Source organism: Erpetoichthys calabaricus, chromosome 10, assembly GCF_900747795.2.
Source record: "Erpetoichthys calabaricus chromosome 10, fErpCal1.3, whole genome shotgun sequence".
Taxonomy (NCBI): Eukaryota; Metazoa; Chordata; class Cladistia; order Polypteriformes; family Polypteridae; genus Erpetoichthys; species Erpetoichthys calabaricus.
The window spans coordinates 35,915,150-35,941,164 of record NC_041403.2 but is presented as its reverse complement, the minus strand read 5'-3'; the positions used below and the strand labels follow the sequence as shown (position 1 = coordinate 35,941,164).

Genomic DNA, 26,015 nt, shown 5'->3' with positions numbered 1-26,015 from the left:
CAGTATTGAGCGATACCAATTTTAAATAATTGACTGTACAGTATTCACAATTGTTAAAGCCACTTAATAGTATATAAATATCAAAAGGCGTACGCTATAAGGTTATTCTAGTTGGTAATTATGTGCCAGCTGTTTCGTAAACCGTACTTTAAATTAACGCATCATTCAATATTCTATATTGTGTCTTTAACAGCGACTACTTTTTCATGAAAATCTAGACCCAATCTTTACGGCAACTAACTTAAAAATGTAAATTGCTTTATATTTCTGTTAACTGGTGGGTAAATGTGCTTAACTCTATATATTTTCTCATTAACTAAAGGCAAGCTTTATTTATGTTCGCAAAAGAATGCATGTTTATAGATGATAGTGTCGAGGAGAATATTGCTTAAGCATTCAAGTTTCCCCCCGGCGGAGCGAGATTACTTCAGACGCCTTTTTGTGGTCAAAGTCATCTACTTTACTAAGTCGCTCGCCTTCCCAGCCCTTCTGCTATATGGTGGGTATGAGCGGGCTGCGCTTTGCAACAAAACGTTATAAAAGTCGCGCCTGAAAAGATTCCGAAATCATTTTTGGAGTTGTGTCTTCTTCACAGAGAACGGAAGAAGACAATGGTTATAACATGCATACATTTTTGAACCCGCGTTATCCAATTTTGGGTTGGCAGTGGGCGGAACTTATTCTGGCAGCAGTGGGTGCGAAGCGTGAAGCCGCCAGGGTACCAGTCTATCCCGGTGTTTACGGACGTCGTTGTCCAGTTTGGTGTTGTCCGTTAATCTAACACATTCTTTTATTGATGGAAGTAGTCGTTTTATAAGCATAATGAAAGTAATGCAAACAAAGGTGGTATTCACAAAGTACGTCTGCGGTGGCGAGCTGCTCGACAGATAGGCATCAAACTTGGATACAAACAAATTTTGCATATTCCTTTTATAATCCGAGGCCATGTAAGTACAACATTTGATTGATGCAGTACCTGCTGAACTAGTTATCTTAGCTCAAAAGGTGTTGGGCATGATGTAACTTGTGTGCTGGGTGTAACTTGCACAGTCTCCTGCAGTGCATTTTTGCTTTACTTTTTTAACTGGTTTATTGAAGCAGGGTGCCTTGAAACTTGATATTTTTAGAAATGAGTGGATTTAAAGGCAGACCATACGTTTGGTTATTGTAGTTCTCCAAATACCTTGTGGAAATATCTCTTTAAAGTCTTGTGTTATTGCTTTAGTTATGGCTGAGTTTCTGTTCCAGATTCCCATGAGTATTGGTGATTAAGCTTTATAGCCCAGTAATAAATTAGTCTTTAATAATTAACTGATTTGACAGTCTTTTAGTTTGTCTATGTATGTATAAAATATGTATAAAATTACGTATACTGTATTGTTACCATTATAGGAAATCTTTATTTACTGTAGCAATGTTTGTTTTGCATTAAGGCTCTATTGGGGTGTTGGAAATAATATTTTGTGTGTGTGCAAACTTGTAACAAATGATTATTTGATTTTCTAAGCACAAAGTAAACCTGAATAATAATGGAGTGCAAATAAGCCTAAGGAAAGAATGAAGTCATATCATAGAAAAGGAGAAATGGAATTCTGAGGTAAGGCTTGGATCAGTTTACAAAAAGTGTATTTAGGAAATTACATTTTTTAAGGAGGATATATGTTAGGTTTGTGTAAAAAGATATATAAATATTTCATTGGATCGTGCATTGGTAGCATTGCTCCTTCTCAAGTCCAGTGCCGATGGTTCAACTAATGTGCCTGGTTACTCTCTGTGTTAAGTTTACCTGTTCTTGCCAAATAAGCATGGGGTTTTTCTTCAATATGTCAAAGACAAATGAATTAGATTAACTGGCAGTTCTAAATTGTGTGAGATATGGGTTCTGGGGAGTGAGGTCCTGGAATGGGATCCCGCATTGTGAATGTTTTTGGCACAATAGGCTCCAGCACACTGGCTCACACAATTTTAAGGAAGTTATGGTGTGAAGTGATTCCAATTCATAATGGGCACAATATTTTTATTCCACTTTTGTGGAAATCTGCCTTTGCTTCTTATGACCCTGCTCTGGAGAACAAAAATATATGGATATAGCATATCAACTTACTGAATTGCTTATATTTACTGAGCATGTTTGTGTGACTGTTCACTGAATTTATAAGTGTATTACTTTCTAGGTTATTATATTTAGTACATACAGTGAAGAAAGGTGCTGCTTGGTGCAAAAAACTTAAACCTAGAAGGACTATTCTATTAACTTAAATTGTATTCTGTACTGTTTCCGATGTTCATCTATTTGAAAAATGTTATTTGATATAACTAATTTATTGGTATAATAATATACAACACATCAATTTAGTTGAAAATAAAACATTTACTTGTAATGTGACACTGCCCAGTGTTACTGAATATTTTATCAGTGACAAGCAATGATATTTCATAAGCACTTATTATTTGAAATATTTATACTAACTTGGAAATAAAAAATAATATGTTATAATTATTTACAAAGATAGCAATGACATGGTAAAAATCTGCCATATTTTAATTTGTCCTGCTTAAATTGTGAATGCATTTTAAATATCTAAATAACTGTTTAAGAATAAATGGCAGATTATTCATCATTATTCTTTCTCATTTTCTGTCTCTGTTTAGATCTGAAGCTGTCTTGAGAACTAGAGTCTTAAAAGCATATTGTTTATTAAGGTTAGTAAAAATAAAAGAATAAATGCACATGCTTAATTTTTTTTGCTTGATTGAAAGTTGGCTTTTGGATATTGTAATCTGTATGTTGCCCTAATGCTTGCTAATGTCGATGCATGTGCTTTTTTTTTCTGCTTGTTTGTAATAGCTTGTCTGGAGATTTGCATGCTATGAGCCTTTTCCAGTTACTGTATTGTGCTTTTTACACGTTTCATTCTTTTGTCTGCTTCAAGCTCATCAGTTTTCATCTAATTTTGGGAGAATATTAGGAGCTCTCAAGTCTGTACAGAGAGATAATAATTAGCATCCCTGAAAAGCCAATTTGTCTTGGCATCTTTCACTATGTATACTTTAATACATGGTGAAAGGTTTTACCATGTCCCTAAAGCCGGTGTTTCATTATGCAACCTCTAGTCATGGGGTATAAAAGACTTAACCAACCTCGGTTATTGATCGCATTGCTGGACCATGTCAGTCTAAACGACTGAAAATTTTTGGGCTTGTCTAATTTACACTCTGAGTGTCGACCTTCCAGTGCAGTTGTACTTTGTGACAGCCAGTAATAATGTGCTGCTTGACCGGAGCCGGTGCTCTATGAAGAGTTAGTAGGCATGGTTAGTTCTGCTGCAGTTTCAGCCCTTTTTTTGTTTTTCCTACTCTGTCATGTTACATAAAACACAAGACATCAGATAGATGAGACATTCTTCTGCTTGTGAAGTCCAAAACACCCATGTTCCTTATTTCTTATTGCTGAATTATATGATCATTATACGTATGCAAGAGTACTTATTGGATGTCAGCTGTCTTGCAAACACAGCCCACCCATACTATTAAAGACAAAGTCATAGCCATTAGATTTTGTTGAAACAGTTCATAGATTAGTTGGAATGAGTCCCTAAGATTATGTAAATGACTATGACAGAAAATCACTGGAGAAGTTACATAATCTGGTATAGCCTTAAAGCATACAAGTATAGTATTAAGAATCTGCCACAGTTGTAAAAAATGCTGGTTTCGCAAGGGATCACCATTGATTCGTGTTTGCAGGGGTCTGTCCATTAAGTGATTTCAACCCAAAATGGTAACTAATTAACAAGTCAGATCCTCTATTGAAATATGTGACCAAAACATGCAGCCTTGGTGCAAGTGATGTGAGTATTAGTGTTTGGCCCAAAGACCTCTGGTACCGGATACACTTGTAAGAAACCTTGCCAATGAGCATGAGCTTAATATGTGAAGTCCATGACTAGAGAACAAATGTGATTATATGCCTACTATTTCCATTAGTACAGACCAGATTTTTCTTGTAAAAACAAATATTTAGGCATCTTTGCTATTCTCATGTGAGCATTGAAGCCTCTCCAAAGGACCACATATTCAGCAGTGGTAGCTGAATGCTACATCCTCCAATTCTGAGAATGGGGAATATATTGAGTATGTGATAGGTGCATGTGCGCAAACAGTAGCCACAGTTTTTCTCTATGTACTGAGGCTTGCCACACAGGGACTTTTGTTTTTCATCATACTCCAAAATAGTAGAGGGACAACATCATATCGGACAAATCTAGATCCAGACTCAGTACAGTTCAGCCTTTCCCATGAACTGCCAACTTCATTCTAGACAATAAAGTGATTTTTTTTTCCTTATCTCAGGTACTAAATTACACATATCAGGCAATTCTAATGCACCACATCCCCATCCTTAACATTATGGTGAGAAAGTGCACAATTGGCTCCATTTATTTATTTTGACTAATTTGGGAAATGTGGGGTGTGGGCTGTCGAGCATAGGTGAATCCAAATATTACTCTATTGTGGGCAAGGTCCTGCTTTAACCATATTAAAGAGTCCTTTTTATGCTACTGACTTTTTAAAATAATAACCTGATTCATTATATCTCATACAGTATATAATCTGTTTTCCCTTTTAATAATCCCATCCAACTTCCTCTCTCTTTTTGTACCTGAATAACTTCCTCCCCAATCAACTTCCTCTCTCCTTTGCCCCCTGAATAACCCTTAATAAATAAGATCTAAGATTGCTCTGTAATATAGCTATGCTGATCCACATTATGTTGACTTTATTTGTTGTCTAAGGTTATATAGCACATCCCAAAGTTTATTTGAAGTAGCAGGTAGTACAGGGTTCTTCAAATTTGGCATATTCGGGCAACAAACAAACACAACTATATTAAAATGATCACTGAGGATGGGTGTTCCATATGAAATGACTTCAGAGTCGGTGGTGTGAGGGCTGAGGTCTGTTGGAATACTAAAGACTTACTGCATTACAGCAAAAATAAATGCCCGATATTGTTAAAGGTAAAGCCAAAACACATGGCCATGCAAGAGTAATTAATGCCTGGTAGCACCCTTTTCAGGTGGGATTCATCACTGGTTAGATTTAAGAAATTGTTAGCTGAATACTATGTAAAATTAGAAATCGTGTTAGCGCACTGATTGAGTTGGAATACTTTTTTATTAGTGTGACAACTGAGATTGCGAATATAACTTTTTCCAGACAGGAGTGTAAAATGCAAACTCCGCGCAGGGAGGACCCGGGAAGCGAGCCCAGGTCTCCTAACTGCGAGGCAGCAGTGCACTGCCTCACAGTAAGGAGACCTGTGTTCACTTCCTGGGTCCTCCCTGCGTGGAGTTTGCATGTTCTCCCCGTGTCTGCGTGGGTTTCCTCCGGGTGCTCCAGTTTCCTCCCACAGTCCAAAGACATGCAGGTTAGGTGCATTGGTGATGCTAAATTGTCCCTAGTGTGTGTGTGTGCCCTGCGGTGGGCTGGCGCCCTGCCCGGGGTTTGTTTCCTGCCTTGCACCCTGTGTTGGCTGGGATTGGCTCCAGCAGACCCTCATGACCCTGTAGTTAGGATATAGCGGGTTGGATAATGGATGGATGGAGTGTAAAGGTGAAATGTTTTCTAAATGTTTACTTAATTAGGAAATTGCACGACTGTCACCAAGATTGTTTAATAGTAGTATCTTTGCAGTAGATAATAGGAGTCATTATGGAAACAAAGGAATATTTCAGTAAACAAAATATACTGGAATTAATGAAAAACATATATACATAAGCTGTAATGCCCACAAAGGTCCTTAAATTCAGGTTCAGGAAAATAGGTGAGCTATAGTTCAGTTCTGACTTTAACTCTCAGCCTTAAATATATTCAAAGGTGATCGACAACTCTAAATTTATCTGCAGCAGTGTGTGTGAGCATGAACCCTGGAATTGGCAGTTTATGCCTGCCTTGCTTTTGGTGCTGCTGAGATAGATTCTAAAAGCTACAACCTTCAATTCTGTGTGTGTGTGTGTGTGTGTGTGTGTTTGTGTGTTTGTTTTATTTTTTATTTTTTTTATTGAAGCCATTGGGCTATTACCTTATTCAGTTTATGGAGATCATATCTGGTCCAGGTCATATTAGCAGACATCTTGGCTGTGTTGAGTCAGGTTTTATTTATTTTGCAGCTAATTTGAAGAGCAGAGTACTGAAGTTAAAGAACAGTTGTCCACCTGCAAAGCCTTCATGCATGCTCAAGGTGAATGTGAATCATGTTTTGAGAAATCTTAGTTCTTCTAATCAGTTAGCATTTGATTTTAACTCAACATAGTGTAAATGTGGGCATCTCTTTTGCAACACTGTTTATTTTCTGTTAGCTTCTTTTGACACTACCAATTAAGAGCCCGGAATGTTAAAACATGAATTGTTATAATGGAAGTATAAGGAATATAACAAGCATTCTGTGTCAAAAATCAGACAAATATTTATCCACCTATAAACCTTATTACAACTGTATTTTAGTCACTGCATTGGGGTGACACTTTGTATTCTATACTGCCTTTGTTGATGCATGTTGTAAAGCAGCAGAAATCCATCCATGATAAAGTTGGTAGTTAATCTTGAGAATAAGAAACTGTTTGAAAGAAAAACCAGTACGGTTGGAACCCACCTAGTTCTTAAGCTTCAATGCATAATAATAATAATATCAATGCATAATAATGACATAAATAATTCTTTACATTTATATGGCACTTTTGTCACTACTCAAAGCACTTCAGTGAGTGGGGAGCCACTTCAGCATTGAATGTAATTTTCTGATCTTTACCCTGACAAATAAGCGAAGCAGACGCTATGGCGCAATATCAGAGGCTTTGCCTGTATGTATATGTGCGTGTGCGTGTGTGTGTGTGTGTGTGTGTGTATATGTATGTATATATATATATATATATATATAATATTTATATTGGGTCACAGATTTGCACAGAAACACAGGAGGTTGTAGAGACAGGAACTTTATTCAAACACTGCAAACGAACATTTGTCTCTTTTTCAAAAGTTTAAACGTACTCCATGACAAGACAGAGATGACAGTGTTCTGTCTCACAATTAAAAGAATGCAAACATATCTTCCTCTTCAAAGGAGTCGGGAGCAGAGAATGTCAGAGAGAGAGAGAGAAAAGCAATCAATCAAATCCAAATCTGATAGGTGCTGTTCGGTCTTTTAAGTATGCGAAGTACCGTATGATAGATCAGGCCGCAAGCAAGGGAGCAATGTGAAGGTAGTCTTTCAGCATTTTTTAGAGAAGCCTCCTAGCTGTCATCCCCACCCTCAGCTTTATTCACATTTTCGTGAATCAAGCAACACTCCAAACCAGGTTCAAACAGGCGTGACAGGACATCAGCATTAACATGTTCAGAGCCAGGTCGATGCCTCAGAAAAGCCATCTCATGAGACGAGAGTTCGTATCCTTCTGACGGTATAACCACTGAAGTGGAGCGTGATCTGTCACTAATGTGAAATTTCAACCCCATAAATAATAAAGAAGTGCTTCCGCAGCCCATTTAATCGCCAAGCGTTCTTTCTCAATAGTCGAATAATTGCATTCCCTAGGAAGCAATTTCCTACTCAAAAATGTGAAAGGGTGCTCTTTACCATCAAAAACCTAGGACAGGATGACGCCTACACCAAATGCACTTGCGTCAATAACAGTAATCTTCTCCACCTTTCTTTTGAATGTTCTGTACAGCAGTGTTAGGTAATCCTTCATGTGTTTATTAGAACAGATTTGCATTTGAAAAGCTGGTGTGATATGCGGAAACATTGGTAATCAAAACAAAAACCTAAAATGTGTATGCAGATATTTTTAGAGGAAAATCACAGTGATTAATGAGAAAAATGTTCTCTGTAGAGATTCATTCTTTGAAACTACCAACCTTACATTCATTTTACATTCATTCTGGGTCATAACATTACCCCCCCAAACCCCAGTAGAGAGCAAGATAAAGTACTGTAAGGCTAAGCATTATAAGTTAATAATTATTTTCTATTTGTTACTTCTTTTTTTCAGCTATCTTCCTCAAATACATAAAAAACTTATTAACAAAAAGAAAATGTTCAAACAGCCACACATGCTTAAAATGTATTTGATTATTTGCAAGTATGACTGTCCATAGAGGAGACTCAAAGTGTATGGATGCAGAGTATGCTCTGTGTTGTACCTAAATCCTTACACATTTTAAGTATGCACACCTTCCACTCTTTGTTTGCAACTGGAAACTGCACTGTGTAAAAAGCCATGCTATCAGCTATGCTTTTTCTGTTATAGTTGTTGCTTAGTGAAGAACAGTATACAATTTTAAACATTCAAATTAAGTAATTAATTGTGTTAATGGTGGGGAAATCTTCAGGAGCTCAGGTTATGTCTGGAGGGGGTAATTGACTTGTGCTCAATGTTGCTGTGTATGCCAAACCCATCGGTTGTGTAAGTGAATGGTATTTATCATCAATTAAAAAAGCTGGTTGTACAAATGCCTACAGACATGTAGCATTGCTTAAGGGAAGGTCCTGAAACTACTCCTATCAAGAGAATTATACCATATATTTCTACTTAGGAGTGTAATATTGATATTTGAAAGGTTGCATTACTCGCTCCATTTAGTTTGATTTATTCAGCTGATAGTTTTCATAAAATAAAATATGTGTGTGTCTGTGTGTGTGTGTATATATATATATATATATATATATATATATATATATATATATATATATATAATATAACAGGGGTAGGCAACGTCGGTCCTGGAGTGCCACAGTATGTGCAGGTTTTTGTTCCAACCCAGTTCCTTAACGAGAACTCAATTATTGCTGATGAAGCACATATTGCTTAAGTGACATTTTAATGCTTCATTTTAGTGGTCTCGCTTGTTAAGGTTCTCCAACCTTAATTGCTTATTTCAATCTTAAACTGCTGCATTCAGTGTTTTAATTGCTCCTTATTAGCAATAAGATGTAAAACAGGGGTAGGCAATGTCGGTCCTGGTGAGCCGCAGTGGCTACAGGTTTTCATTCAACCCAATTGCTTAATTAGAAACCAATCATTGCCAATCTCAGACCTTATTTAATTTTATGGCTTGTTAGTCTGTGCAATGTAAGGCTTTTATATCGTAGATTTTTTTCCTTTCCAAGGATATCATCCAAATGATTTGAAGCCTAAAACAGATCATTTTCAGTCTGTCACATTTTTCTATTAAGTGTTTTATTAAATCAAACCGTGCATGATGAACACACACAGATGTAATTGGAAAAAAGCTAGCTGGAGAACTGCTGGCTGCTTTGTCTTTTACATCTTATTGCTAATAAGGAGCAATTAAAACACTGAATGCAGCAGTTTAAGATTGAAATAAGCAATTAAGGTTGGAGAACCTTAACAAGCGAGACCACTAAAATGAAGCATTAAAATGTCACTTAAGCAATATGTGCTTCATCAGCAATAATTGAGTTCTCGTTAAGGAACTGGGTTGGAACAAAAACCTGCACATACTGTGGCACTCCAGGACCGACGTTGCCTACCCCTGTAATATAATATATATATATATATATATAATATATATATATTATATATATATATATATATATATATATATATATATATATATAATATATATATATATATAATATATATATATATATATATATATATATATATATATATATATATTATAATATATAATATATATATTCAGAAAAAAGTTTAGGAAATCATTAAAGCAGTGAACTACAGTTCCACTGATATACTCCAAAAAATCAGTTGCAGAAAAAAGGGTCTTTTAAACAAAAATCCAGCATATGATGGGAGCATGAAGTCACAAATTAACTTAGCAGTTACATCTTTGGGGACACCTAGAGATTGGCAAATTTCATACAGACATTGAGGGGCCTCATGTATAATGCTGTGCATAGAATTCACACTAAACTATGACGTACGGACAAAAACATTCAGATGCATAAAACTGTGTGTTTGCAAAGTTCCATTCATTTCCTCCTTATAAATACCAATTAGCATAATTTTTAACGCACTTGCACGTGTCTGCAGCCCCACCCTAACTCCTGCATGAATTGTGCCTATTTGAATATGCAAATCAATATAAATAGCCCCTTCTGTTCAGTGTTGTGTTAAAAGACAATGGAAAAAGCACATGTAAAAATGACTTTCAGTGAATGCGAAATGGAGGTCCTGCTCAGGGAAGTGCAGGAAAGGAAAAACATACTACTTGGCGGCTTAAGCAGTGGTATAAACACCAAAAGGAAATTGATGAGGTGGTACAGTGTGACAAAGGCACTCAAAGGTTTGGAATGTCGCACAGTGCCTAAAATAAAAAAGAAGTTGGTCATTATATGACACAAATGGCTTGACTTTAGTTAATATTCTATTCTGGGAAAAAAAAGCAAATATGCTCTTAAGTAGCATTAAAGGAGGAGTAGTTCAGTAAGCAGTTCCAGTTCATCCTTAAGTAGTAGTTTGTAAATACAGCGTGAAAAGCTACCTATGCTTACCAATAAACTCACTGTGCATTTCCTTGAATGTATTGTAGTTTGTGAAAACATTTATACATATCAAATAATCATATTATGGTGGAGGATAAAATGCCTAGTATTGTCTGTTCTTTCATCACAGTTAATTGGATTTTGGATGTAGTCTGACATATTATCCCTTTTTTTATTTTTTATTTTATTTTAGTTTCATGGTCATATTCAAAGTGCAACATTTATTCATTTGTTTTCTGAATGTAATTATTGTAATCCAGGGTTAGGGGAGCTGGCAGAATCAAATGCAACACAGGACCCTTGAATGAATGTCCGCCAATAGCAGGGCACACTTGTACCCATCTCATACTGGGACAGTTTAGTGTTATCTCTTAGTCCATTGCAGATATTTTTGAGGTAAATCTTGCCTTGTAAAAATATTTTTTACTGAATAGCAAATTCTGCACAGAAAGTTCATTCTCTGTGATGTTTCCTTTTTTATCTAATTTTTTTCTAAGATTAAACAATGTCAATCTTAAACAGATTTTTGACTTTCAGTGGTTTGAAATGAAAGTATAGACAATAAAATTTCAGTGTAGAATTTTTAAATTATTTATTAAAGTAGAGTTTTTCTTTGAGAGGCACTTTAGAAGGAAGTCAAATAATTTATGTTCTCATCAAAAATGTTACAACTTAGTCTGCTAGATAAAGATGGGCGCTTAGTGACGCACAGTTAGAATTTGAAATACACCCTCAACAAACAATACTACTGTGTTGTATAAACTGCTATTGTGTTTGTATGTGTCTGGAGTGTGTCTGTGTGTATTCGTGTTGCCTTGCCTGTCTATCTCATTGTAAAGGGACAGCCACACTAGCAGTGGGAGTAAATGTGTGCTGGAGAATATGTGCTGTGAGGGTATAGTTTGGCATTGAGGAATCCATGGTAGGAGTCCTAGAAGTAGTTTACCAGAGAAAATAAAGGCCAAGAACACTTCGGCAGGATGCCGAAGGTGGTCTCGTTTTGGCACAGATGGGACCAAGTTGGCAAAGGTGGCAACTTGTGGTACCCTACTGGGAGAAATGTCAATGTGTTCCCTGTTTAAGGTAGGAACCCTAAGAGCTACCTGGGAGACCCAGGCAATTCTGTTCATAAAGTGTAGACCTCAAGGGTGCAAAGATGCAAGGAGCTACTTGTTGACCTGATAGCCTGATGTATGAAATGACTGTATTGCTTAGTAGGACATGAACCAGCCTGGATCCTAAGGCCACATCACTCCAGAGAACTAAAGGTATCTAGTAGCCAGGAATAAATTGTCTGTCAAATTCAAACCTGTTTGACTTTATCATAGCCAGTTGCAGACTAGTTGATCTCAGTTGTTAGGTACATGACACTAGGCAAGTGGCTTTATGGAAGCACACTGCCAACTGCCTCTGACTGGCTAAGAATATGTAAATGAAGGCTATGAGTGAAAATCGATGGGCTTTAGCAGCTGTAGACATTCTAAACCGTTCAGAGTTTAGTTGCTTTTAAAGAACTTGGTCTCTCAGGCAGTTCCCCAGCTGTCCACTTTTTTAGAAGGTCATCATGTACATTCCATTCTGGGACTGTATGGCTTACTGGAATCGGGTGTGTTGATTTCTGTGATAAACCTTTCCTGGTATCACTATTCCTTCAGACTGATGGCCAGGCTTCCCTGCTTACTGCTAGTTCATCTGCCCTGGGGTAGTTTTGCATGCTTTCACCTTGACCTCCTCTTTCTCATGTTCATTCTGGTACTCTTTCCTAATGCCCATTAGTGGCCTAGTGGCCTATCTATGGCAACATTGGAATTTCCTGTACCCTTTACTACTGCAAGTATATGCCTGTTTCCTCCAAGGCTTTCTGTGGAACTTTCTGCTGCCTTGTACCAACTTGGTAATGGTATTTCCACTAGTCACCTCTTGCCATCTGGGCACCTTTCTATAATTTACACATCTACTCTGAGAAAGCTTGATGGCTTTACATGTTTGCTATAGAAAACATAATGCAATACTTGATTGATCAGGTCAGAATTTAAAAAAACGAACCCAATTTGCCCAAAATATTGATTGGACTCCCCATGGATCAGATAGGAGTTTCTAATTCATACAACTGACACAACAAACTTCCAGTGACTTGAAATTGTCTAACTGCTAGTGCATGCATTTCTGTGTATCAGGTTTCACTTTGTATAGTGGCTGTCCCTGCCTTAAGTTGCCCCCTCTGATATGCAAACAGTATTTTGTTTTTATATGTTTTTTTGAGTGAGAACACGTTTCTCCATTATAAGGAGGAAACTGATTTTAAATATTTAGAATTTTACTATTATAGTATATATTATTTGGCTAACACCTTCACCTAGATCAACTTGCTTATGTAGAACACAGTACAGTTCTTTACATCTATTTATTACTGGTGCTCTAAAGTAGGTTAAGTAACATGATTAAGGTTACATTTGTACTGCCAGTCAGGAACAGAAATTTAACCTTGTGGTTTTAAAGTCCAATGCCATATGCAGTACACCACACTGCCTTTCAGGTGTTATAGCAGATGTGTGTGTTTGCCTCTTTTATATAATTAATTTTTTGTGTGCTCTTTTTTCCTTAATCATGGTTTGTAGGGTAATGATGCTGATAACGTGCTGATTAGGAAAATGATGACCATACAAATTCCCAGTCAGAGCTGTCATAATGCTATTAGCTGTAAAGCTGCAGTTAATTCACTGCGTTAGCCATCTTATGAAGCTGTGCTGCATTAAATGTAGTATTATGCATTGAAACTCAGAAAAAAGAATAAACTAAAGTTAAGTCAAGTATATTGATTTTTAAATTCTTTTGTCTTTTTATGATTCTTAAATTTGAAGTTTCACTAACATTAATTTTTTCTGACTCACCAAAAACTGGAGCAACTCTTCTGTGGTGTCTCCAGCATGAAGATTACACAATCATAATACTTCTAAAAAATACTTGCCAAGTAAAATTTTGCAGCCTGAGAAACAACATAATAACTGACGTTTTTGAAAGTGCTTGTTGTTTATTCAAATTAATGCTTTTATATCTCACAACGTCCGTCTTGTTTTTGTGACAACCTTATATTAAATTGGTAAACAGATATGATAGAGCCCAAATGTACCAAACATTGGACCAATCTTTATGTAGCTATAATGAAATTGTCTAGGGATTTCAATTTAAGCACTTTACATGTTTGTTTTAAAACATGTTCAGTTGGACTTAGTATACAGAGATGGGAAGTTTCCAGTGCAATCAAAAAAAATTTTTTTAACTTGCTCCTCAAGATTTAGCCAACCAGTCATTGTTTTTAGGTTTCTTGTTGTTTTTGGTGAAAATTTAAAATAAAGCCACTAAATGGTTTCTGGAGACCTACATCTATGCCCATGTATTCTGGCCTTTCCCATTCCCCAAAAGTCTATAAAAATGCATGTTAAACTAACTGATATTCCTGAACTGGGTAGATTTGCACAAATACATAGGTGAACATGTAAGGATTCTCTGTAATGGACTGGCAAAGCTTCTGTCCAAAGGTGCTGGAGCAGTCTCAGTATTCTTGAGAGTTTGCAAATGGAAAGGTTAATAACCAACTTGTTTTGGAATATTTATCTGTGACAATTGATTTAATAAGATAGTATGTCCAAATCTCACTCATAATATAAGCATGAATCTATATGGTTCATATAGTTGTAAACATTTGAAAGAAAGTTACACTGGTTGAATAAGTTTAATAAAAGATTATTTTAGTAATACTAGACTTATCAGAGCCCACGTTTTGTTTCCTGTTTTTGGATTATTAGTCCATGTACAGGTACCATCTAGTATGTTTAACACAGAGCAGTTTAAATTAGGGTTTCCGGTTAATCTTTTGGATGTTAAATGAGATTGCAGTCCCCAGGGAAAACCCAGACAGACACAGGACAAATGTACAGATCTAACACAGATAAGGAAACAAAACCAAGTCCCTGGAGCTGTTAAGCAGCAAAACTAACCACAACACCATATTGCTATCCTATGTTAATGTCATTTATAGTGATTTATGATTAAATTGTCTAGTGAACAAAATTGGGCTTTGTTCAACAACCAGTGTTGCCTATTGACCAGTATGGAAGATTATGAACAACCAACAAAATAATATGTTAAATGCGCAGCACCTAAAATACGTTGTGACAGGTTGCCACAGCCATTACCTGGCCGGAACAGTAGCTGGATGAAAAGACCGGGAGAGAGATTATCCACAGGGCACTACCTTCCTTGGGATGCTAGAGGGCTCTGCAGCTCCCCCTGACAACCCCCATGGAACCCAACAGGGCTTTACCATACTCCCAACTCACAGCATGCCTTGTGGGAATCCATGGTGACACAGCCGCCCAGGAGGGCTGCCCTTTAGCGTCCTGGGGAAGGTAATGCCCTGTGGATACTCTCTCCCCCGGTCCTTCCATCTAGCTGGTCTCCTGGCTGGATAATGGCTGTGGCTGCCTCGTCACAACATATGCATAGATTGTATGTCATCACACTTCACAACTAATTGCATTTAAAACAGATGTGCAAAATTCACACAAACATTGAAATGTGTCATTAAAAATGGGTTACCGAGATTAAAATAAGACCGGAGACGATACAAATTTCAGATTAGTCTGAATAAATTTGTACACGGTCTACCTACTATATTCCCTATAAAATGAAGTGTTCTGTACATCAGTACAGACAAAAGAAGAAAGGGTCCTGGAGTCATATGCTGTGTTCATGTGCTTTGGAGCAAACTGGAAATACAAGTTTGCCAGTGTCTTAATTTCACCGTGAATGTCCTTCAGTGATAACTCCCAGTGGGACATACTGTATGTTAAGTGAATTAGCCAGGTTGCAACATAACATTGATTTTAAATTTTATTTAACTGAAAATCCAATTACCAAGGTTTTCATAAGTGGCTGTTTTGTGGTGGAACTGGAATTTGGAATGATTCAATACATCTTTAATGTTTTTTGTTTTAATGAAAAAAAAAAAAAACAAAGCTTTTGTTTAATTGCCTTTTGTGTGCAGTAGGCAGTAAATTAACAGCGAACCTTTTGATTCTCCCAAGGTGCTAACCAGAATTTACGTGAATGTAAAAAAAACTGGAAAAGTGAGACATCACAAGTGCAGCTCCAAAAATTTCTATAGCACATGAATGCAAATATTAGTTCTGTCACAAACTCTATTTTGAGGGTACTGATGGATGGAGATTATTTATTTATTTTCAATTTGAGTTCGTAACAAAATCTTGATACTTAACATTCTTTGGAGTATTTGAAACAGACACCTTCTTTCTGTCAACCGATTAAAATTTCAGTGCTTAATATCAGCACACGTAAACATGTTTGTTTGGCAGATACATTTTATGAAACTGTCAAGAATGATCATTAGACAGGGTCCAGGCCACTGCAATGCTTCTTGTATACACATCCACATTTGCCCACACTAGGTAGGTTTATAGTCACTAATCAGCCTAATATGCATGTCTTTTGTTAGTGGAAACTGTAGAAGAAACCCAATAGATGCATATATGGTAATGTGCAAACTTCACACGGAATGTAACTAGAGCTGGGAATCAATTCCAGATGCCTTGAGGTGGAACCATTAATTACTCTAGCGCCGTGCCACCCACTGCACTTAGTAACAATTTTTTTTAAGTAAAAAATACATGTGTGATTGCAGTCATTGAGATTGAATCTATTCAGCACACCTCTTAGTGAACATGAAGTCAAATGTAAACAAAGTCCATCCATTATCCAACCCGCTATATCCTAACACAGAGTCACAGGGGTCTTTTGGAGCCAATCCCAGCTAACACAGGGTGCAAGGCAGGAACCAACCCCGGGCAGGGCGCCAGCCCACCGCAGGGCACACACACACACACACACACCAAGCACACAGTAGAGACAATTTAGGTGTAAACAAAGCTTTCCCTCAAAAAGCTATACAAAGAATGATTGCCTCCTACCTAGTCTGCTTTTTAAGGCAGATGGTGAGAAAGGGAACTGACAGGTGGTTAGTGAAATACAGCAACCTGACTACTCCTTTAATTGTAAACAGTGCATACATTAAGGCCCATTAAAGTAAGATTTTAAATTTAGGAATTGTCTAATCATGTTCTATAACCAATAAATTCTCCTGATTCCCATAATTTGCAGTAATCCTGCATGTATCTGAGCAGATCCTTTAGCAGCAGGGTTAAAAGCCATCAACGTCCTGAAATTTTAATGTGCAAACCAGGTTTCTCTTTGCGCAAACGTAAGCTCTGCATAGCAACCAGACCTAGTTGTCCATACATCTAGAGTGGCTGCCAGTGAATTGCATTAGCTTTGCCAAATCATTGTACATTCAGATCCTATCGTGCAATATACTGTAGTTTGCTAACTTGCCAGTCGTTTCTCTCTAGTACTGTACTACTGCCTGTCTCAGCATCAGAGTGATTGATGCTTTTATCTGCTCAGTCTGCACACTTCGCTTTGCATATTACTGGGGGGGAAGGGGTTGCTATGGTGCTTCCCTTTGAAATGCTGCATCTTGTGTTCCTTTACAGAGTTGAAGCAGAACTGACCAAAGGAGTACAAGGACTCTGGATGGCTTTTTTATTTTGGTGGAAAACTTATGTGGGGTTCCCCTTTCTTCCTAATTAAGAGGAATGGAGCCTAATGGGAAGCTTTTGGGATGCATTAAAACCAACCTCTCAGGAAGCTGAGTTCAGATTAGAGACCACAAACTAAGTGCCTAGGCTATCACCTTGACTGGATTTATTTCATACAGATTGTGTCCCTTTACAATGCACGTTGATGGAGGCAAATAGTGTTTTTATTAGTGTGCGTGATGAGGACCATTCATTTCACATTCGTTACAGGTAGGAGTGTATTTTTCATTTTTATCATTATTGCTTCTATTTTGCAGTTATGCAAAATTAAAGAAAACTATTAATGCTTTAGAGTATAAAAGCTGTCTATAAAATAAGGTTTGTTGTGTTTAAATAAATTTCATTCCAGTCTAAATTATTCTTTTCAGTTAAAAAGCTGTCTATAAGCCAAGGTTTGTAGTGTTTAAATAGATTTAAATCCCCACATAGGTGTGATGGCAGTCCTAGTGGACAACTATGAAGAAAAGCCCACACAAATAGTGGAGCATTGTCGAGCTGTGCACATATTGTCCACAGATTTGAAAGCAAAACCATGTCCACTGTACTAACCGTATTAACCTTCTTTATGTTTGCCTTTTACATCATATTTGTCTCTTAATTTTTATCACTTCACTTTGACCAGATGTTTCAAATAAACAATTTCTAGCTGCATGATGTTTTCTTCTTGAGCAATACAGGTTACTTTTAACAGAAAGTTGTATCAATGCTGCTTTATGGGATTTAAAAGTAGGTTCATATGCTATATGTTTTATTTGTTTTTTCCTTATCATTTCAGTTTTTCAGAAATTTTTATTGTAGTTTGTTTTTTTTCAGGCCATGTCATTTAAGTTTCATGACATGGCTATTGATTAAAACGATAAAAGTCCATGGTGTGAATTGTTGTAATTCAAGATTCACAGGGAAATTCAGAAGGAGATTTAAAACTTATTTCATTTAATTTGTGATTAGTTGTTTGCTTATTATTCATGTTGCATTTTCTTTTTCAAAATAGTCAAATGTTGTGCATTTCAGTGAAGGAAGTGACTCTGATACTAATTAACTTAAACTTTGCATCTCCTTGAACCTAAATGTACCACAAATCTATTACTATAGTAATTTTTATAAATACATTGTTTTCTTGCAAAGCTGGAGACATAATTGAATATGAAGCAATTTGCTTTTAGTCTGCTGATCAATATCACGTAAAGGACAGCAATCTTTTTAATTGCCCACAGTTATATTTTATTATCTCCTGACAAAGCAGTGAAGTGCTGTTACAGGAAAAAAATGTTTTTTGTTGGCAGAAACAAATAAACAGAGTTGCTAATTGACTTTATCAGAAGCATTTTGGTACAATGGTCACATTAGTTTCCCCTTGTATGTGCCCTCATCTATTCATAGCAGTAATGTAGCCTGGCCCATGCTGCCTATTTGATATGAACACAATGAAGTAATATTATCTCTTGTTTGGTCTACCAGACAAGTAATTCAGGGCAGTTTAGATTAAATTACAGGCTCATTAATATTGATCAAAGTTGTGAAAGGCTGGCAAATAGAATCCTTCCACTAATTAGTACAGAGTATTTTACTCTTTTTAAGCAAGGTACTTGGGAAAATTCTCATTCTCCTTCTTGGAGTGTGCAGCTATCCTAAATCAAGTTAAAGTTGATCTAATAGTGAGTGATGCTGAATTATTGAAAATTTTAAAAGAGTTCCCTTTAGGAGATTGTTTTTTTTTTATTAAAAATAATTGATTTTAATTAGAGGAGTGTTGCACTTTCTTGGCATGAAGAACTGAAGAGTATGGTGTCCTGTTTTGTCATGTGAAAGAATTTAGAATTGACAAGATCTGTTGTCAGGGATGCAGCTAACTAATAATTTTAGCAGTGAGTCAAGCATTGAGTTTTTTTTTTTCTTTTATGAATTAAATGAAAGAAAGCAATTGAAATTCTCTGAATTGTGTTTTCTTTAGTATTTATTTTAACTTCACGTAACCCAAATAAGAGTTGTTTTTCAAGATAAAAAAGTCTTGCATAAAGGAAAAATAAAATGAAAAAGGAGCTGAACACAATGGCTTTCTCAAAGGCTTTGATTCATCATTTATAGTGTATCAGTAAATTTAGAAAACATATTAGCGTGTCCTGGGCTGACACTAGCTGTTTCTTCAAAATCAATATGAAGAGATAAAGTATTTAGAGAATGCATGGGTAAAATTATTATAATTTTGGAAATTATGGGAAAATGGTCTGCTTTCGGTTTCCACCAAGCAGTAATAAGTTTTGTTAAATCACGTGTATTGTAATTGTGATATGAGAATGTCTTTTTAAACATTGGTTCACTACAGGATGAAGGAACTTGCATTACACCATTGGCAAAGAGTGTGGCAAATATTGAGAATACTGTTTGGAGTGTTATGTATCATCGATAGTCAGTAGTGATCGGACAGTGAACCACATCTAAGCCAGTGGGGTCTAACAGAGAAAGTGGGCGGGCTAGAGAATGTGATAGATAGGAGATCAGGGTCAGATGATACACTTCACTATTCCCATCATACTTTTGGAGAGAACATTTTTGAGTTCGAAGTGCGTTACTGTTGTCATATACTTTTTTGCAGGAGCATTGGATCCAAGACCAGCAATTAGTTTTACACTAAATTTTAGTTAATCTACTGCAAGGCAGAATAATAGGTCCCACAGCCTGTGACATCTGTTCAGTTGGCTGGATAAGAAATACAGTAGCTAATATAGTAAGAACTTGAGCTCTGCAATCAGAGGACAGTACCCTGTTCATATCACTGATCTTAGAAAACAGAGAGGTAGTTTTAAGGGATATTTATCGGCAAACCACGTTCAGTCTTTTGTTGTTTATTTATATTTCTTGGTAATAAAGTTAATTATATGGCTCTTAAGAGAACATTTAGTAGATGTAAATGGAGGAGACAAAACACATGGAAGAAGCTGAAGCATACAGACTCCTAGTGCATACTTTATCTTTCCCTTTTTTCCAATTAAACAGCTATACCTCTTTTCAATGTACTTTGTAATTCCAGATTTGTTTGCAGTGTGCCTGCCTGCTTAATGGAACATTTATATAGTGTCCACATAAGTAACTATCATGGCCTTTCTGCTTCCATGTTTTGTGTATTAGATGGTAAAAAAAAACCCTAAACTTCATATTACTTGTCTTAAGCCCATCTATATGCATGCAAGCTACAGTGGAAGTTAACTTGAATGCCATCATGCTACAAGCTGTTACTTTTCACTGTCCCCTGATTTAATGGGTTCAAGTGATGTTGTACTAAAGAACATTATTCTTCTCTAGAGCTTCTTAGGGTGACTATAATCACTGCGCCAGCTATCTACTTAATCAAAAGTGACAGACAACATCAGGTGCCCACAGGACAAGGGGGAAAGAGACTGCGATCAGATTAAGTGAGATTATGCTGCTGATGCAGTTTGTGTTAGAAACGGTAATTTAAAAAAATCTTTATATTGGAAACGTGTTATTGGTTAACTGTGCTCTAAGTAATTATGGAAACATTTGTTTATTGTGGGAGTAAAAATTGAAGATATTCATGTTAAGCTTGTGCATATATTTGAAGGACTAGGCTTTAAACGATATTTATGAGTTATGTGTATGTATACGAAAAGCCTGCGATTGAGGAACACCTCCAGTGGAAATAATTGCCAGATGCACCGGAAATTTCTGAATGACTTGGTTTGGAAATTTAAAACAAGTTCCTTCTTGGATATGTCCATTATGACAATGTGCTTTGATTGTGTACACCAGAAATCTAACAGGTACAGTAACTTGATCACTTTTAAAAATGAAAAGGAAAAATACTTATGTAAGAAGAATATAGAGATGATATATTCCAATATAATACATCTGAGATTTAACTATTGTGAGTTGATTTAAAAACTTTGGGTTCGGTGGGGGTGGAGTTAAATTAATTAAAACCTTTCATCATTGTTCCAGTGATTTCTTTAAATATTTTTTTTCCTTTTTTGCTTTTTTTTACGTAAGATAAATGAGATGTTTGAAAGTATTTAAGGTACATTAACATCCAACCAAAATTGGATTAAGTGTACAAGGATGGATTAATACATTAACATATTTGTGCTTTTATGTTTTATGCTTGCTTATGCACCATAATCTAATGGTATTTAACAACAAACAAAAATTCCTACAGTAAAATATTCTTTGCATTTTCTTTTTTAACATGTATGAGTTGAGCCAGGAACGAATACATTACATAATATGGCCTTGTATTTTTGTTTTGTGTCATGCCATCTGTTCATCTGTTTTCTGAATCCATTTTTGTATAATGCGTTCCCAATGTGGTGAATTTTATCCAGGCAGCATTGCGTGGAGGGCTGAATGCAAGTCCATCATGTTGCACACCTGTGACTGCACCTACACTCAACCAGTAAATAGTTACTCAAATTCACACATGTATGGAATGTGGAAGGAGGCCAGAGTTTCCCAGGGAAGTCTCATTATAAATTTGTGATCAGCTTTAGCAGCAGCCATTCCCACTTTTGCATCCTCAATAACATATATCTATGTAAATAAGTGTAATTTATTGCATTTGCTACAAATATCTTTAATAATAGGTTTAGCAAAGAAACACAGGTTTTTTCCTATTTTTATGTTTGTTACTGTATTTTTTATTTGTATAGCATCTATACCCTAGTAAAGTTGTATTTGCTTAATATGATTTGTTTTTATTGAAAATGTAATGATAAAAACTGGCTGACTGAACATGTAGCAACTCAAATTAGTACCCTACACTGTTTGAGAAAACAGGTTTATACTTTTCATTTTGGTAGATATTTAACCTGGACGTTGTCTAGAATGTCGCGCACATTTCTGTTTTTGTTCCTTGGCTCAATGTACCAGCCAGACGAATAATTTAAGACTGACAAGAATTTGGCTTATTGAGCCATGACCAAAATAAGGTGCTTGCACTAGCATGTTGACTGTTTAACTGCAAGGCATTTTTGATATTTCATATACAGTAAACAGACTGGGTACATTTTGTGCAGCATTTACTTACACCACAGTTATTTACTGTCTAGAGTTGCTTATTTGAAATATGTAAAAGGTTACTTTATGAAAGTAAAGAGCACTAAAGGGATATGGGTACCAGGATTTTACCTGAGAAAAAAGCAGTACAGTATGAGTAAAGAGTGCTTTCTCTTTATTCGGTATTATGAGTATAGGTTAAAAAAAAAAAAGAAGCAGAATTCTTAAGACTGATTCTATCTCTATCACTATTCTGCTCAAATGAGTTAACGAGCTTTGCTCTGTTTTGCATATCCACTAAGACACCCTTACTTTACAGTATCTATAAACTAGGTGAACAGATCTTGGCACGGAAACAGGGTGACAAATATGTTAAATCGGTGTCATTAACAACACCTAAAAATGATGTGGATTCACACAATCTGAAATTCAATTTCTTTGAATTAAGTAAAGATTTTCATTATGTTGTCTTCTTTCACAAAATTTAAGGACAAATAATTTTCCCTCACCTACTGTTTTGTTCCACTACTGAAGTTAAAAGATGATCAACTTGGAGTAGTAGGTTTAATTTTCTGATGAATACAGCTAGGTGTCATCAGCATACATGTTAAAGTTAATATACACTTTAAGGCTGCAATTGGTCCTGTAGAGTTGCGAGTTTTGACATTTGTGATTTCGGTTATTCACAGGTTGGCCATGAACAATTAAATAAGATTATTTTTTGAGCTCACGTGCTTCTAACAGAAACCTACATAGAGCTCTAGTCATCTTTATTGGTTCTGGCCTTTCTCAACTGCTGATTTGCTTTTCAATTTCCTTTCTCCCAATTTTGTTTTTTCCATTCTTACCTGTGTTTCTCCTATTTATCTCTGTGGTCAACCCCAGTTGACACCATGCACTCACCTTGCCCCTGAATGGCAAATAACTCATTGAGGTGCGTGCACATGCATGCCAGCACTGGTAAACCAGCTGGGTAAGTTTTTTTTTTTTTTTTTTAAAAAAGCAATTAATAAATTATACCTGACAAATATCCCATTGTGACCAGCTCCACCACAGTCAGGGATACCCATGTCTGTCTTGCCAATTTTCACATTCATTAAATAGATACTTTATTAATCCCATTAGGGTAGTATCTCGTATGAATTGGCATAATTTACTAAATGATCCGAAGAAGTATTTGCTGTCTAAAATGCTGGTCTTTTCCACATTTCAGGTCAAATTATTTTTTCAAAAAGTTCAAAAGCTTGTGTAGTGGAATGATATGGCTATTGTTATCAAAAGATATATTTAAATCCTAAAAGCATAATTTAAGTAACATTTCTTCCAATGGAAGGTGATAGAGTAGCATTTAAAACAGGAGATAAGGGTATTGTTTTTGTGAGACATGTTTGAAAATCAGAGTGAAATTTTTGGACTATTATGTCATTCTGTAAAGTTTTAAAAGATATTATGAATAAGAAAATTGTTTGTAATTCTTAACATTAACATGTAAGTGATTTCTTTTAAATAATTCTTAATATTAATATGTGATTTCTTTTCAAAGGTCGAAGAATAATCACTATAAAGGAACTGGGTAGAATGTTATTCAATAAAGCTTTATTATTTACTAGCTACTTTACCTGTCAGACACGTAATAGAATACATTTTAAAATATCTGATATTTGATATTTCTTGCCTTATACTGTATGTACCGCCAATGTTTGTGATACACATTTCTTCAGTATCTTTGTTTATCTCAACCTGTCTTGGCCACCCTTTTTCATAGTCGTGTTCCTGTAAAGCCTGCTCTCAGACTCTGTCATTTTGAGACATATTTTTCCGCCTCTTGTCTTTTCATAATCATTAATTAGATGGGCCTCCATTTCAACCTGTGAAAACATCATTCAAATTCTTGTGAATACTTCACTATCTTGAAGACAACTCTCAGTGTTCCTCCTACATCTTTCCTTGGTATCCCTGTGTGTGTGTCAACCTGTTTTCCTGGTGCTTCCTGTCTGGATCACATTTGACTAAGTAACCAAATCAAAACTTACCAATCAGACCAAAGTTAAACTGACCAATCAGACTGCTCTGATGGACAGTATATACATACCCACACATGCAAACGCAGAGATAGTAACATTCTCTTATATATTATAGTAGATGTTAGCAAGGCCTGTTTAATCCAGTTGAGTTTTTAGCAAACAACTTGAATAGTGCTTTAAGGTATAGTTGATAGTTTTTTTTAGGAATCAATTGTAAAACGCCCTGTTCTGTCACTAGTCTAAATTTGCTTATTTGATATGGACAATGTAAAAACATTGTAACCTAGTGTAACAAGATCTGAATATGATTTCTCAGTCTGCAGTTTTGTACTTTATTGACAAAACTCAGAATAAATCTGACTGATTATTTATTTGTCAAGTTAGCTTTTGTTCCACAGAAAGCCTCAGGATTAATATGGTCATCTGTTTGGATTAAAAACCGGAGCAGGCCTAGAAGGGACTTTTTTATATAATTTAATATTTTTAGTTGGTAAACTTGAATCTTTGCTGTTCTCCATTAATACTTGGATTTTTTTTTATTCTAATAGAATACAGCTTATGAAATCATTAAATTATTACAAAAATTAATTAGTTTTAATAATTATAATTAGTTTTAATAATTAGTTTTTTAATTTTAGTTTTGAGAAGAGCAGCTTTATCCACGGCATTTTACATATACAATTACATGCAAGTTTCAGTTATTTGTAAGCTAAACTAATAGAATAAGAATTAGTTTGATAGCTTACGGGGTCTCAAAGTGTCAATATATACTGAAGTACTGGTTATTATTTAAATGCACTATAGTTGTGGTTTTTAACTGAGCATTTCACGGAAACCCCTGGAGTACAAATTAAGAAAGACTTCTGCTAAGAAACGCACTGGAGAGACCACAGTTAAGATAATGTCTGCAGTTCAGATGATCAAATTTGTACTTCTATAACTTCTGTAAAATCCACAAAGAAGAACATCCAGATGTGTCATTCAGCTGAAGGGCACGTTCAAAAGGCCTCAGCCTTGAGTTAGCAAAAAGTAGAATTTTATAATCCACAGATTTTAAAAACATAAATAAAGATAATCATGTAGTCATTGTTTGTGTCAGTTGTTTTTGATTTAGTCTCAGTTGAAATCTTTAGACTATATTATTTTTGCTGTGTAGTCACTTTCCAGTTATGTCACTTGCAATAGTTTTAGTCCAAACAAAAAACAGTAAAGGCAGTTTTAAAACCAGCTTTCTCTCATAGTCACATACTGTATTAGTCATAATTTGACTCACTATGTTCTGAGTTTTATTTTTTATTTATTTTTTGGTCTCTTGCTTTGTCTTACAGACCAAAGACCTTTTATTGTTTTACTTGAATATAAATTGTCCAGAAGGTGAATATGTATTTGTTTAAGTGAGGCTACCCTAGTCTTCTAACCAGTATGAGTTTTATATCTTGTCTGCTGCTGGAAAAGGTGTCATCTTTCCATAACCTGTTAATGAACAGGTAGATACCAGAAACGAGTGAATAGACTGATAAATGAATGTGAAGATGGATGGCAACATTGTTGTGTCTAAAATTTGAGAGTAGTAACTGGAAATTAGTCTTCCTAAATTGTGGCACTGTTAATTCTGACCTTGAATCAGTATCTTAATACTGCTAAAACGGTCAGCTGTGAAAAAGAAAGAAACACATTAAATCAGTGTAGCTAAAACTAATTAATTACTTAATTTTCCATAGCTTGCTTTTTCTAACATTTGTTGGAACTGCGAGAAGCTGGAGCTTGTAGAAGCTACAT

General features: G+C 35.8%; 1 protein-coding gene across 8 annotated transcripts in view; it reads left to right on the top strand.

Annotated features, from left to right (window-relative positions):
* Nucleotides 1–26,015, top strand: part of gpsm2 (G protein signaling modulator 2) — a 61,146-nt gene that overhangs the window by 393 nt on the left and 34,738 nt on the right. The window contains exons 1-4 of one of the 8 annotated variants that reach the window (XM_028811078.2): nucleotides 772–947; nucleotides 1,508–1,597; nucleotides 2,653–2,703; nucleotides 17,101–17,415. In XM_028811078.2, coding sequence (XP_028666911.1) covers nucleotides 17,351–17,415 — 65 coding nt within the window. In that variant the 5' untranslated portion in view covers nucleotides 772–947; nucleotides 1,508–1,597; nucleotides 2,653–2,703; nucleotides 17,101–17,350. Of the gene's footprint in view, nucleotides 1–771; nucleotides 948–1,248; nucleotides 1,265–1,507; nucleotides 1,598–2,652; nucleotides 2,704–17,100; nucleotides 17,416–20,848; nucleotides 20,985–26,015 lie in introns of those variants that run through there. The other 7 variants (XM_028811080.2, XM_028811077.2, XM_051932614.1 and 4 more) reach the window with 7 other exon arrangements.